At 45.9% G+C, this 13,187-nt stretch overlaps 1 protein-coding gene across 4 annotated transcripts in view; it reads left to right on the top strand.

The window, feature by feature from the left end:
* Positions 1-13,187, top strand: part of ADCY2 (adenylate cyclase 2) — a 300,516-nt gene that overhangs the window by 70,575 nt on the left and 216,754 nt on the right. For all 4 annotated transcript variants that reach the window (XM_078864180.1, XM_078864181.1, XM_078864182.1 and 1 more), the window contains one exon: positions 10,783-12,134. In XM_078864180.1, coding sequence (XP_078720306.1) covers positions 11,946-12,134 — 189 coding nt within the window. In that variant the 5' untranslated portion in view covers positions 10,783-11,945. The remainder of the gene's footprint in view (positions 1-10,782; positions 12,135-13,187) is intronic.

The following is a 13,187-nucleotide window of genomic DNA, read 5'->3' as shown; positions in this document are numbered from 1 at the left end:
AGACGTGTGTTGAAAGTCGCTGACTACACATACATACATGTCCCAATGTCTAGATTAAAAAGCATTTGATTTATACAATAGTTCACAAGGTACGCATCTGCAGACTAAAAAGAAAACCAAAAGCAGATGTTGGCGATGAGAATCGTCAAAGCAGACCTTGGAGGTCAGGTATCAGATGTGCAAACGCCGTTGAGATGTAGCAGAATAAAGGAATTAATAGCGAGGTGTGGTTACATGACTGAAATAGGCCAGTACGACGTCTTAACCTTGACCTCTGAGCCCAAGATGGTGTGCAGGGTGTGGGATTAGCGTGATGTACATGTTACCCACACCACCACACTGGGTCCTACTCATTTGAGGCTGAGTTTACTAAAGTCAGGTCCAGTAAGGCTCCCATACCAAATTGCACTTGTACGGTGCCTAGTTGCTAGGAACCAAACCTAAATCACTTTGAGTGAAACACATTGTGCTATAACCACCGTGCAGATGCTACCCACGCATTACAATAACTGTCGCTTGCCACTGAGTGGCAGTGACAACATTCTGGTGATTGTGCCAGACTAGGTACACTTTTAGCTCAAGTGATGTGTTGAAAGCTGCCTGACAAGTCACAGGACAGATCTAGTTGTTATGGGTTCCGACGGTAGTTTTATGCCAACTGCCCAGCAGCGTATTTCATGAGCCTCCAGAACAGAGGCCAACCTTGACATTCTGGTACCAGTCATAGGTAAGTTGACTCAGCTCCAAATCGTTCTGTACCATCTCAGGCTATCTCTATAGCATGCTCACCGATTGTTGCAGAGGTTTACGATTTGAATCCAGCTGCTGTTCTGGTTATTCCTACGGCTAACAACAATAATAATGATGATAATATGCCCCATCTGTTTCACAGTGGGCATTAACTATCCCCTGACGTCATTCGCAAGAGTAGGCCACTGTGTTGCTTGTATCAGGGTCCAAATTCGAAAATTACCTACAAATGACTGCATTGAATTCTGCACAGCAACCGTAATCCCCGACTGGTAGACTAATGCCCCAGGTCACTCTTGCAAATTAGACTATCCTGGTCTCTTGAGTTCTCACCTGGTGAAATAAAATGCGCTCGAAACTGGAGGATGTCTAATGAGGTCTAGATTGGGTATCCAATGCAACTGTAACAGCTGCAATTGTCGCAGTCCTGAACCTTACGTATTCCCCCCTCGGCATGAGGAGGAGGCGGGGGGGAGGTTAAAAACCAACATCAACTGTAAATGATGATCACATTTAGACATGCTACTTTCTACAGCTAGCTGAGGGACGAGGCGATTGTGATTTTGAATATGGATGCCCACTCCCAGAGTGGAGAACGGCAGATGCATACCGTGTCAACCGTTACGGTTTTACCTATATTCTTGTACAGGGAAATTGAGTTTTCAGGTCCATACGGCGTACAGCCGTTTCAATACGGGCAAACAAAAATGGCGTCTTTGTTTGTGTTTCTCCCTTGTGATGGGACTTTGTAGGATGAACGTTGAGATTTATAAGAGCACGGGCTGACCTGTAAGTTCTGAATTAGTCTGTAATAAGGTAGGCACTGATAAGGGGTTGACAGGTATGCAGATACATCTTACAGATGGCAAGCTGATAGTCAGCTCCAGAGTAGGTCATGGTGTCAAATATATGAAGTTGCATTCGCTATTCTACAACGAATAAGTCCAGCAGATATTCCTGCTTGGATCCCACGCGTACCCATGATGTTATGTCGACGCACTTATTGTTCATTGTTGTAGTGCCGATCTGGTTCATGAATTCAAATTACTCCTGCCCAAGTGCTACTATCATAAATCACTCGAGCATTAAAGTTAACCCATGAGTGACTATCCCAGGAGACAATTTTCAACAACACCTGGTGGAGGCAAACACCACCACTTCATCTCCTCCCGTCGATAGGAAGGTAATCCCACAATAACTTGGGACTATGCCTCTCTAAATAAAATTAACGCCAACCGCTTGCATGTTCCGAGATTCATCGTTGGACGGGAACCCACCCTGCAAGTTGCAGACGTCTTGGATATGGGAAAGGGTTAATGCTTGTGCAACTAAAGAGGAAAAGGTGGATATGTCACGATGCAAATACGATTTGGCCCCCAGTGCACCACTTGGGACTGTGCGAGGGAGAGTCTCCTAATTAGCAAGGCGGCATTGCCATCACAGCTCTAAAGAGTGTGGTTGAACTACTTTTTTATGGTGCATCTGGGTGATTCTGTCGTTAAAGATGATAAATGATGATGTATGGCAGCATTGTCTTGGTGCGTAATTATGTTTTTTGTCTACAAAGTGTGTCAGTGATCAACAAGCTTTGAGTGGTGCCCATTTCCCTTAACGGCCCTGCGTCGTGTATTAATGACTTCTTGCATACTCTTAATAATTTAGTAATTTTCTTATGCAATGATGTTCTTAGAATACAGTTACCATATATTTTTCACAAAATATTTACGGTAACTTTTTTTCACAAAGTAAACTTTTCCGAAAGTAATTTATGGTAAAGCAGCATTTCATAATTTCTTGTTACAGTTTTAATGTTTAAGACGCTTGGTGTTTACGTACAATTAACTGAATAGAATTGTGTAAGAACTATTGACGTTCAGGGTTATTTTGTTGAGAATGAAGTGTTACGTATTTCATATCGTGTGTGTGTGTTCCCCGTTGTGTGTGTGTGGGCACTGGTGGTGTAGCAGTTAGTGTGCTGCGCTACGAACCCAGCAACCTGAGTTTGATTCCCGCTCGCGGCCAAATACACCAGTGAAGATTCTCGAAACCGGTGAGGTGTGTAAACATCAGCGTGAGGGAGACAAAGGCGGCTGGGCGTGGTGCTGGCCACTCACCCCGTCCTGTGCTGTTCTGGCCTTCATAGGTGCTTGCTAACAGAAATTAGCTTCTTGCCCTTCCCTCGCACCTTCGATTAGCATGGTTGGCTACGTATGGTGCAAAAAGTTCCCCAAAAGTTTCTTAAGGCTATACAGGGGATCTTTGTCATAGTATTATATTCACATCTTCAAATATTTAATACATAGATACACAGGTATATCTTGTACGTAACAAAGGTGAGCCATTTTGTGTATGTGGTCAAATGATATAGTGGGCACTCTTGTGGAGCATCGCAATGTACACAGCCCTATGGCAGGGATCATTCTTTCCATAGGGAGACCACCAATGGCTTCCCACAAAGTGGTACATATTTTACCTACCCCAGAAGGGATTATTTTTTTTTCTCAGTTGAAAGACAACGCGATGCATAGATCAGTGCATGGAGATATCGTGAAGGAAATAGCCATGCCCCAAATGACTCAATCGCATAGGAGAAAACTGGGCACCTCCATTAATCAGTAGTTTACAATTAAGATTACAAATAAATGAATAATATGCACCTACGATTCCTAATGCGAGGTACAAAGCGAACCCTTCCCCCGCCCCCCCTAATACAGAATAACAATGTGTCGGATGATTAATGAAGTTAACCCTGGTGGAGAACCGAACTGGAACCTTCTGACGGTGAGTTGAATACCACCCGGCTGGGTTGCAGTAAATGGGAATTCTTTTTGTGGGCAGCTGCTATGGCAGAGCGAATGTTAGGCAAGGGCCTCCGGCTACAGTCTCTCGTGCTAAAATGATAACGAGATTGTGGGTGCTCATTTCCATTGCTGAGTGAACAAAACAAACTCCGTGTAAATGTTATTGGCAAGAAGCTGTCTCGTCCCATGTTGTCCTTTTCCACCAAGTGGTGAAAATAAACATCCAGCAGAGAAATCTGCAGAAAGAGTATGCAGGAAACTGTGGAGAGATCACATGGTTGCCAGATCTGGCTCCTGTGTGACCTTCACATGTGAAGCATTATTTCGAGGGAAAACAGTTTCAGAAGTGCTCTTTAAAGCGGCTCTTTCGTGCTAGGCGCGGCGGGCACCACTGCTTTCTCCTTCGCGACGTTTCACCTCCCACATTGGAGGCATCTTCAGGCAGTGCTAATAAATCCTCGCATGTCTCTGTTTAACATACTATATGGAGAAAGTTGTCTTAACTACATTTCTTACTTTCTTTTAAAGCACTTGCCTCAGAATTCTGTTTAAGATTACACGGGGGATTTTTGTATACATGTGTGCCACTGTTTGTGTACAAGTGTGTATGTAACCATGCACATCAAATCCCTCCCCCCGTACCTCTCTGTGCCTGGGTACCACAACTAATTTTGGCAGAGCGTTATGAGATAATAATGATAAGAATAACAATTCACTAGTGCGTGACAGGTGTCTCCTAACACTTTGGAACTAATTTCCTTCCTTCTCACCACACCTGGGCCACGAAGTGTCCTAGAAAGGCCAACTCCCATGTCAAGCCCAGAGCGACCTCTCTGCTCGACAATCGCCTTTGTGTTACTGCCGACGCCAGGGTTTGGGCTATGCTTTTGCCATTAAACGCGTTTGCATTTGCAAATTGGAAAATGTAATTCAGGGTTATGGCCCCTAAGGAGAGGCAAAGAGAAACACATTTGTATGGGGGGGGAGAAAGTTTGCATTTTAATGCGTATATAATTCATTTCTTTAATTTTACATCGCCCTGAAACAGTGGGGAGCTTGGTTCGATTTTTGCTTCGTGTTTTTGGGTTGCATTTGGTTTGAAATATCTCAAATGGCGTTGTGACTGCACCCAGTATAGCGGTGTGTGCTTGATTAACCATAATAAGGACATATCTGTCCCATTACAAGTTAATTATTTAGCCCTGGAGCTGCATGTTGTATTAATGTCATCAAAAGTTAATGTGAGCAGGATTTGACGGTCTCAGCAAAGACAGTGGCACATACATACACACATAAACAAAAACAACATCCCCCCCTTCAACTGTTGGGGGCAAATGGCTTTTAGCGAGCACTTATGAAGGAAGGCACAACACGCAAGTTGGTGGGTGGCCAGCACCACCTTTGTATCCCTAGTGATGATGTTTAGACATCACACTCGGTACTCATTTGAGGCTAAGTCGACCTAGGGGAGGCCCAGGACCGATTCAGATAATCGTTATTGGTGTTGGCTGTGAACGGGAATCAAATTCGGATCGCTGGATTCATAGTGCAGCGCGCTAACCATGACGCTACCCCCCCCCCCCCCAACACACAAAGACACATAAACAGCCATTCTACAGACACAGATAAAGTTCCCCTATTAAGCATAATAGACCATAGTGGAAAGTTCTGTTTGTGAACACCTACTGAGGCCAGCATATGAGGAGTCCGTGTATTAAATATCATACCCAGCCAACGATACCTTTTTAACACCGACTTGTGTGACGTGTTTCCATATGCGATGGGTAGACATAGTTTGATAAGGGGAGGCCCATGCCGTTCCATAAAAGTCAAAGGTAAAGGTGCTGCACTGCAATTTCTTCCTCATGCCACTGCTGGGGGCGGAAGGGCCTCCACTGGAGGGAGCTCTGGACAGCTCATCTCAAGGGTATTGTTTTGCCTACTCTCCAGTGCCGGCCAGATGGGAGATACCCACACTTTACCCCACCACGCACGACCTGCAGATCGACCTTGGTCAACCCAATTGCCCTGCTGGGTGGACAGGCGGGAGGATAAACAAACCCGCACCGTCGTTTCACCTGCCACACCGGGAAGTTCGATAAGCCACCGTCGCACCGTGTAAGGGGCCGTCCATAAATGACGTTACGTGATTTTGGACGAATTTTAACCCCCCCCCCCCCCTTCGTCACGCGGCGTCACAAAAATTCAGACCCCCCCTCAAATATGACGTCACAAAGCTCTGACGCCCCTCCAAAATAAAACATGCTTCATATCGCTTTAAACTATTGTCATTGTAGTGCGTATTTAATGTTGCTCTGCACTCTGATGTTGTTGGAGAAAACATTTATTAAAACGTATATTTAATTAAGTAGAACGTGTTGTCTACATTTATTTAAAGTTGCGCATTTTGATGTGACGTCAAGTTTCTCAACCCCCCCCACCCCTGACCCCCTCCCTCCTAGATGCGTACAGTCATTTATGGACGGCCCCTAAGGCAAATAATTGAACTTAGGTCATGACCATCATGGGTTGTACGTATACACGTTGAACTTCTTTTGCACCGTACATAACCAACCGTGCAAATCGGAGGTATATGAAGTGCTGGCTAAGTTTTTTTGTGGATATAGTCGAAGCTTACTATCATCCTTTGGAGCCTATCATCCATAAGGCTAAACTGGGGTTCTTGTCATCAGCAAACACTCGAGCAACCCACTGTTTGCACGCACCTATTCACATGTTTGCCACGCGCTAATTTACCTCCATAAACACAAGCGCTCCCCATCTATACACTGATGCTCTCAGATACAAACGGCATACAGAGCAGAAAATAATTACAGTGAAACTCCTGCTATCTGTGACTTCCATTACCCATAGCCCGTAATCGATCCCAGAAAATGCCCATTACCCATGTCCATTTCACAGATAACAGAACTTGCGCGGCCAGATTTGTCTTACTCTTGTTTATCTGCGAGTAGGAGGTGCACCCAGAAGCGGTAACGATGAGCTCTTGATTGATGCAGTTTCCGTGTATTTTACCTGACGGGAACAACTTACCGAGAAGCGGTGCTCAACTCATCCACCAGTGCAGCAATAATTACACTCGTGGTCAACTGTGGATAGTAAACTCATCTTTGGGGAAGCACAGGCCCAGGTCCTGCCTGGAATCAGACCCATGTTCCTGGAGTTATGGCGCAGTGTGCTAGCTTCTATGCAATCACTCTCTAAAATACACACATTCACACGCATTTGTATCGTACGTACACATGCAAGACAACACAGGTTGATTTCCTCCAAAGAGCCGTATAGGCCATAGGAGCAAGTGCTGTCAGCAAGACACCTTGTATGGTTAGCACTGTTCAGGAAGTGCTTATGTGACCAGGCCAATACCTCTGTTCGCGTTTTGTCTTTGCTCACTCCTGATCGCCACACACTTGCATCAGGTTCTGACTGTAAACTGTAGTTGACCTAGTGAAGGGTTGGATCGGGCTCTGAGTAGAATTTTACCTGGTGACGAGGCATGTATGAGAGACACCAGTGCAGCAAGAATCACACTCGGTTGCTTTCGTTGCTCCAGAGTTGATATAAACTCAAAACGTAACTATTTGTATTTTACCAGGTGAGGCCCACTGAGCTATATAGCTCTTTTTCAGAAGCGACCTGGCCACAATTGATAGCTCAACGCATGCAAATTTAGAAGCAAACAAATACTCTACAACGCATGTTTCTAAATGTGGAAGGAAAAAAACCACGGGGAGAGAGAGAGACGTACAAACTCCTAATATTCAGGCGTAATGGTCGGGATCGATTCCACGACCTCCTGTATACCAGGCGAGGTAGTTAACCGTGTTGCCCCTAGGCATATGCAAAAGCCCGGGACGTGTACTTTGTAAGGTTCAGTTGAAATGGGGTCGGACCCAGTTCAAGTTCAGATACCATTTGCCATTGTTGTGTATGGATAGCCGGGAATTGAAATCCAAGTTGCTGAGATTGTAATCGCAATTCGTGAACCACTAGGCCACCTCTCCCACACATACACGCACGCATGAAGGGGCCCCGCGTGGGCCACCCCGCCTCTCTGGGGCTGCCCTGGGTCTCGTGGTTGGTGCTGGGCAGTGGCTGCCCGGTCGTACGTGCATATGTGTGCGTGTTGAACTTCTTTCGCACCATATGTAGACAACCGTGCTAATCGGTGTGCCGTGGTGTCGCTCTCTGCCCTGCCTCCCATGTTTCCCCTGCCTTGCGCGTGGCCTCCCCTTTCCCCACCTTCTTCACTCATGCAGCTCCCCAGGTTTGCGAAGTGTCTTGAGACGCAGTTGGATGTAGCCCATCGAATTGCTTTTTTAACTTAGCCAAGAACGAGAAATGAAATAGGTGACAAAGCCTTCACTGTTGCAGCACCAACTTTTTGGAACATCCTTGTATACTCCCTTAACATCGTACATCCTCCTTCAAAAAATATTCTGAAGCAGAAGATTAGTGCTGGATACAACCACATTTGCCAATGAGATTAGTAACTTTAATACCTACCCGTGTATCGATAGTTACATTTTAATGTGCAATTTTATTGAGGGACTGTGTGTTGTCTTGCTGTGGTCTGGGACAGTGGCTGTTGTTTTGCTGTCTTGCCCAAGCTTGCTTTTCTTGTTGAAAGATCGGCAGGAATTTATGTACTCTTTCAATTTGTACTCATATTATTTATCTATTTTTACGTATTTATTGTTATCGATTTGATTACCTTTTCATATACTTTGCACTCCAATCATTGTTTTTATTGCTTGTTGTAACTTTCTGACCCACCCCCACTGGACATCTGTGAAAAACAGCTTCATAGCTAATCGGATTTTCTCCAGGATGAAATGAAAATGTATTAAAAGTATTGTTGTTGTTGAACAGACGACCCTCTCTTCCCCCACCCACCCCAAACAAACGTTATTTTTATTTTATTATAGAGCGGCGGAATGCAGCTATAAAATTGATGCTGCCGTGATTAATTTTATTTTGGGGGGGGGGAGGGGAAGGGTGGGGAGGAGGGAGGGGCAGATGCAACAGTGTTTTCTAGTCGAGGGTCTGAATCAACATTCATGGGTGTGTAATAAAATGTAATGTGTCTCTAAACGTGTCCTGAGAGGCCTGATTATGCTTGCACAAATGCAGAGATGAACAAAAGATGGTTGTGTGTGTTTCCTCACACAAGTGTTTGTGCGCAAGTGGAGCGGTGGTGCAGTGGTTAAGGCACCGTGCTATGGAAGGCTACGAACCCGGCAACCCACGTTCGATTCCCACTCACGACCAATATCAGTGACGAATATCTGGACCGGTCCTGGTCAACTCAGCCTTGAATAAGAAACCTGGTGCGTTGTGTAAACATCAGCACTGGGGAGACAAAGGCGGCCGGGCGTGGTGACCATTCACCTGACCGTGTGCTGTGCTCGCTAACAGCACTTGCCCCAAGAGTCTTTTAAAGGCTATGTGGGGGATCTTTATCTTATATATACACATATTTTGCACACAATGCTAATTCTTTGCGTGCGAGTCCATGTGAATGTACATCTGTCGACACAAAAAATCGAATACGAGTATAATTAAAACAGAATGAATACAACGTTTACTTGCAAGGATGCGAACACGGATGTTTGGGAAATCGTGACGAAAATATCCTCAATCTGGTCTTGTACATTGTGTGGGTTAGTGGCTAATTAATGAGAACGTACGTGGTGAATGATGCTTTCCTGGCCCTCTTTATCGGGGTGGTGTTAATACTGCACGTGGTGATGCTGAGTCAATGTCAGGGAAGCCCACGACACTTTCAGCTGTCAGGTGCAGCTCACATTACCTATTGCCAGGAAGTGCACCTACGTCACCTGGATTTAAAGCACAATGTGTACACTGCTGCACCCACTGCATTCGACAAGTGCGTACATTGATTCATAGCGATGCCACTAAGGCATGAATGTTTAAATGCAACTTTAAAAACACCCGTTGAAATAAACTTATCTTATGCCTATCGCTGCCTGAACATTCACACAATAAATGCAAAGGGAAAATGCCAACGATAAACATTCCCTGTTACCAATTAGACTGTGGTGGCAAATGTGGGGCGCTGACAATCTACGAAGGCCGGTGTGTCACTTAAGGGTACAATGTTGTCACGATAAACACATAACCGCCTTTGTCTCTCCAGTTTTACATGCCAGTAATGGAAGGAGGAGGGGGGGTGATTGGTATTTAGTGCATGTGTGCTTATTTGTGTGTACATGTATTTATATTCAGCAATGTGTGCACATATGCACGGGGCACATAGATGATGTACATCATTGACTGCGCTTGTGCAGGCGTTCTCAACTTGACCTAAAGGACTCCCAGGACATATTCAGGTCCAACAATGCCACTATCATTGTGCTTGACCAGGAATCCAAACCAGGCAGTAAAGATCAAAGTGAAATGCACTGAACCGAACACTTATTGTCCCCATGCCGGGACACATGTGCACATGACAAAGACCACCCGTATAGCCTTAACAGACCTTTGAGCAAGTGCTGTTGGCAACTGCCTATGAAGGCCGGCACGACACACGAATGGGGTGGGTGACCAACACCACGCCTTTGTCTCCCTAGTAGAGATATTCACTATACCACGTACTCATTTAAGGCTGAGTCAACCTAGAAAAGACCCAGGGCCACTTCAGATATTCATCACTAGTGTTGTCCGTGGGCGGGAATCGAACTCGGCTTGCCGGGTTCGTAGCACGGCGCGCTAACTGCTGCGCCACCACTCCCCACACATGCACGCTCACACGTACGCACGCGTGCGCGCATACGTTCACATGCGCACACACGCACACACGCACACGTGTTCATCACATACGTGTTCACTAATGCACTGAAGCCGATGCACGCTCATGTGCACCCAGCTTGGGCGCACAACCAACTATCCACACCCCACTGCGTGACAAATGGCAGCCCCGCTTCTGTTCTGCATGCCTTGATTTTGCATGCTGATTGTCTGTGCTTCTTTGTGCAGTGTTTTTTTTTCTTCCCTTGGTTGACCGTTTCTCTGCAGTGTCTCATGATCTTGCTTCCCTTCCCTCAACCTCCAACCCCACCACTACCACCACCCATCCTCCCTTCTTCCCACCTCTCTGTATCTAATGTGCACCCCGACCCCCTCGACCTCCTCTTGTCGCCTTCTAGCCCAAATCCGCAACCGTTCTTCCTCTGTGTTTCCTTCGCAGGTGCACGCAGGGACCTCTCGGAAGGCGTGGGAAATAGCGTCCTTTAACCGGAGCGTGGGATAAAGAAAGAAAACGGAAAGTACAAACTGACAGCAAAACGAACGCTTCCATTGGTATTGACGCTGAAGGCCGGTGGGCAGAAGGCTTCATTGCACATACACCTCCATCAACAAAGTACTTGGAATTACCATCGAGTCGTTTAATGAGAGACTCAACATGCGACCCAAATGGAGAAACAGGATGCTGCACAACGGTGGAATTAAGAAGAGTCTCATGAAAGCCTAGGGGAACGATGTGTGCTGACAACTAGAATGGTCAGAGGGTGGCACTTCTGATGTAAAGCTGGCGAAACTTTTTTCATTGAACACTGCCACGGAATAAAAGCTCAGAGCGGGTGCTCCTTTTCGTGAACAGCTTTTCAAAGTTTCTGCAGTCGGGCGTGGGTTTTGTTTTATATCATAGAGATATCGGTGTCTTCGAACCTATTACAAAGTTAATGAGCCAAATGGCAAATCGTTTTACTTAAAAATTGAAATCGCGTCTTGGTATTAAAATCAACGTATATTAACGCAACTCTTTTGCAGTCAATGCAAGCAATAGAGGAACGCGCAAAAAAGTTGAACTCTGCTTTTAATAGAAGCGTATAATACTTAAAGCCGGCAGTATGTTTTCCACTGATAAGAAGTTGAAGGAGGAAAGTGTTTTAGGCGGCCTCTCCAGTTTCAAAGTTTGCTGAGCACGACGCGTGGTGCCACTGCAAACCCGACTGAAAGTATAATAGTCATCAAGAAAATAAATTAATAAAACTGAGCCAGACGAATTGGCTGCTAAATACTTCTCTTTGTCCGTGAACGCCACACACATAAATCGCCGGACAGCCACAGACAGAGGCGTCCTCAAGAAAGCCGCCCCCCACCCACCCTTGCCAGCTCGTCGCTGACAGAGAACGAGGAGAGCAGCGAATCCCCGGCCACTGTGGCGGCTGCATGGGGGAACGTGGGCCAGGACGGGGTTGACGGTGGGATCGTAGGACGAGGGGACGTGGAGAGGAGTCGTAGAGTGGGAGCCAGGAGAGTGACGAAGGGGTGGGGAGAAGAAGAAGAAAAGGCGGCGTGTGTTCGTACAGAACAAGTGGTGAGATCCTCGAACTACAGAAGGGGACTATGCTGCGACGGAGGAGGAGACGGTATTTCCTTGATGAGGGCTCGAAGATGGCCAGGGAGCGTGCTTGCAACCAACTCTACGAGTCGTACTACTGCATGAGCCAGCAGTTCCCACTGCTCGTCTTCTTCCTGCTCATCATCTCGGGAACGTGCGTGGCTCTGCTGGCCGTCTTCTTCGCCACCGGACGGGTGAGAGAGGAATCCCACCGCTCGCTCGCTCGCTCCCAACCACCACGCTGCCACAGCTTCACAGCCACCCCAATAAGTAGCTCTCCCAAAGTTAACACAATCCACTGGCAATGACCGCCAATATACTCACAGCATCGAAAAAGTGTGTGTGTGTTGTCTGAAGTACTGGAGGTATGTTTCTATGTCCGGAAAATGTGCACGCACACGAGCATTTGTGAGCCATATTTTTTTGTGAATTAGTTTTCAGAATGCAAGATGGTATATTCATAGAAAAGTGCTGCATAGTTAAACTACTTTGAAGTTCATGAAATTAGTGTTATTTTTTACATAAAATTTTAGTGTTGTTCTATTCAGCAATTGTACTATCAGCATTCGGACAGAGTGAATAATTTATTTTTCTTGTAACTGATTACTATACATCTCCCAATTGTGCCTATCGCGTGGAAGAATTAAATGGAAAAAATGACTATTCTACGATTGTCATAGACGGCAGAGCCGTCACCTATGATGGCATATCGGGGAAGGGCCCCAGAAGGAGACACCAACGAAATTATCTTAGTAGTCATTTTTGGAGTCTACAGGGACTCTGGGAGCCAACAACAGATGCAACGTCGTGATCTGCAAAGAGACAGTCCATCGTATGTCGGTCACGTGATACAGAGTACAGTTCATCGTTGTGTAAATGTACCATTTGGAGCTTGAACACACTCTTTTAATTCATTGGTGGGTTTTTTTTTGGTGCAGCTCTGGGCAACTGGGCTAAGACTGTTACGCTTATGAAACCATCTGTAATCACGGGTCGCTACACACTTGTGATTTGGTTAACGCCTCCCCTCCCCTAATTATATTCCAATCGTGCTCTCTCTGTTGTATCCTGAGACAAATACATTTCCATTTAGATCTCATTTTTGCAAGCATAGGCTTGTCCTGTGGTGGTAAACAGAACCTGGAAAATGAAGTCAAAGAACTAAATCTGCAGTCTCTTCACTAGACCTCTTAGCAACACGAAGTGGCACTCCTTTTGTATGCCCTGCCACAAGTGCACATCACAAG

Source organism: Lampetra fluviatilis, chromosome 17, assembly GCF_964198595.1.
Source record: "Lampetra fluviatilis chromosome 17, kcLamFluv1.1, whole genome shotgun sequence".
Taxonomy (NCBI): Eukaryota; Metazoa; Chordata; class Hyperoartia; order Petromyzontiformes; family Petromyzontidae; genus Lampetra; species Lampetra fluviatilis.
The sequence above is the reverse complement of the archived record's forward strand: the minus strand, read 5'-3'. Positions and strand labels throughout refer to the sequence as shown.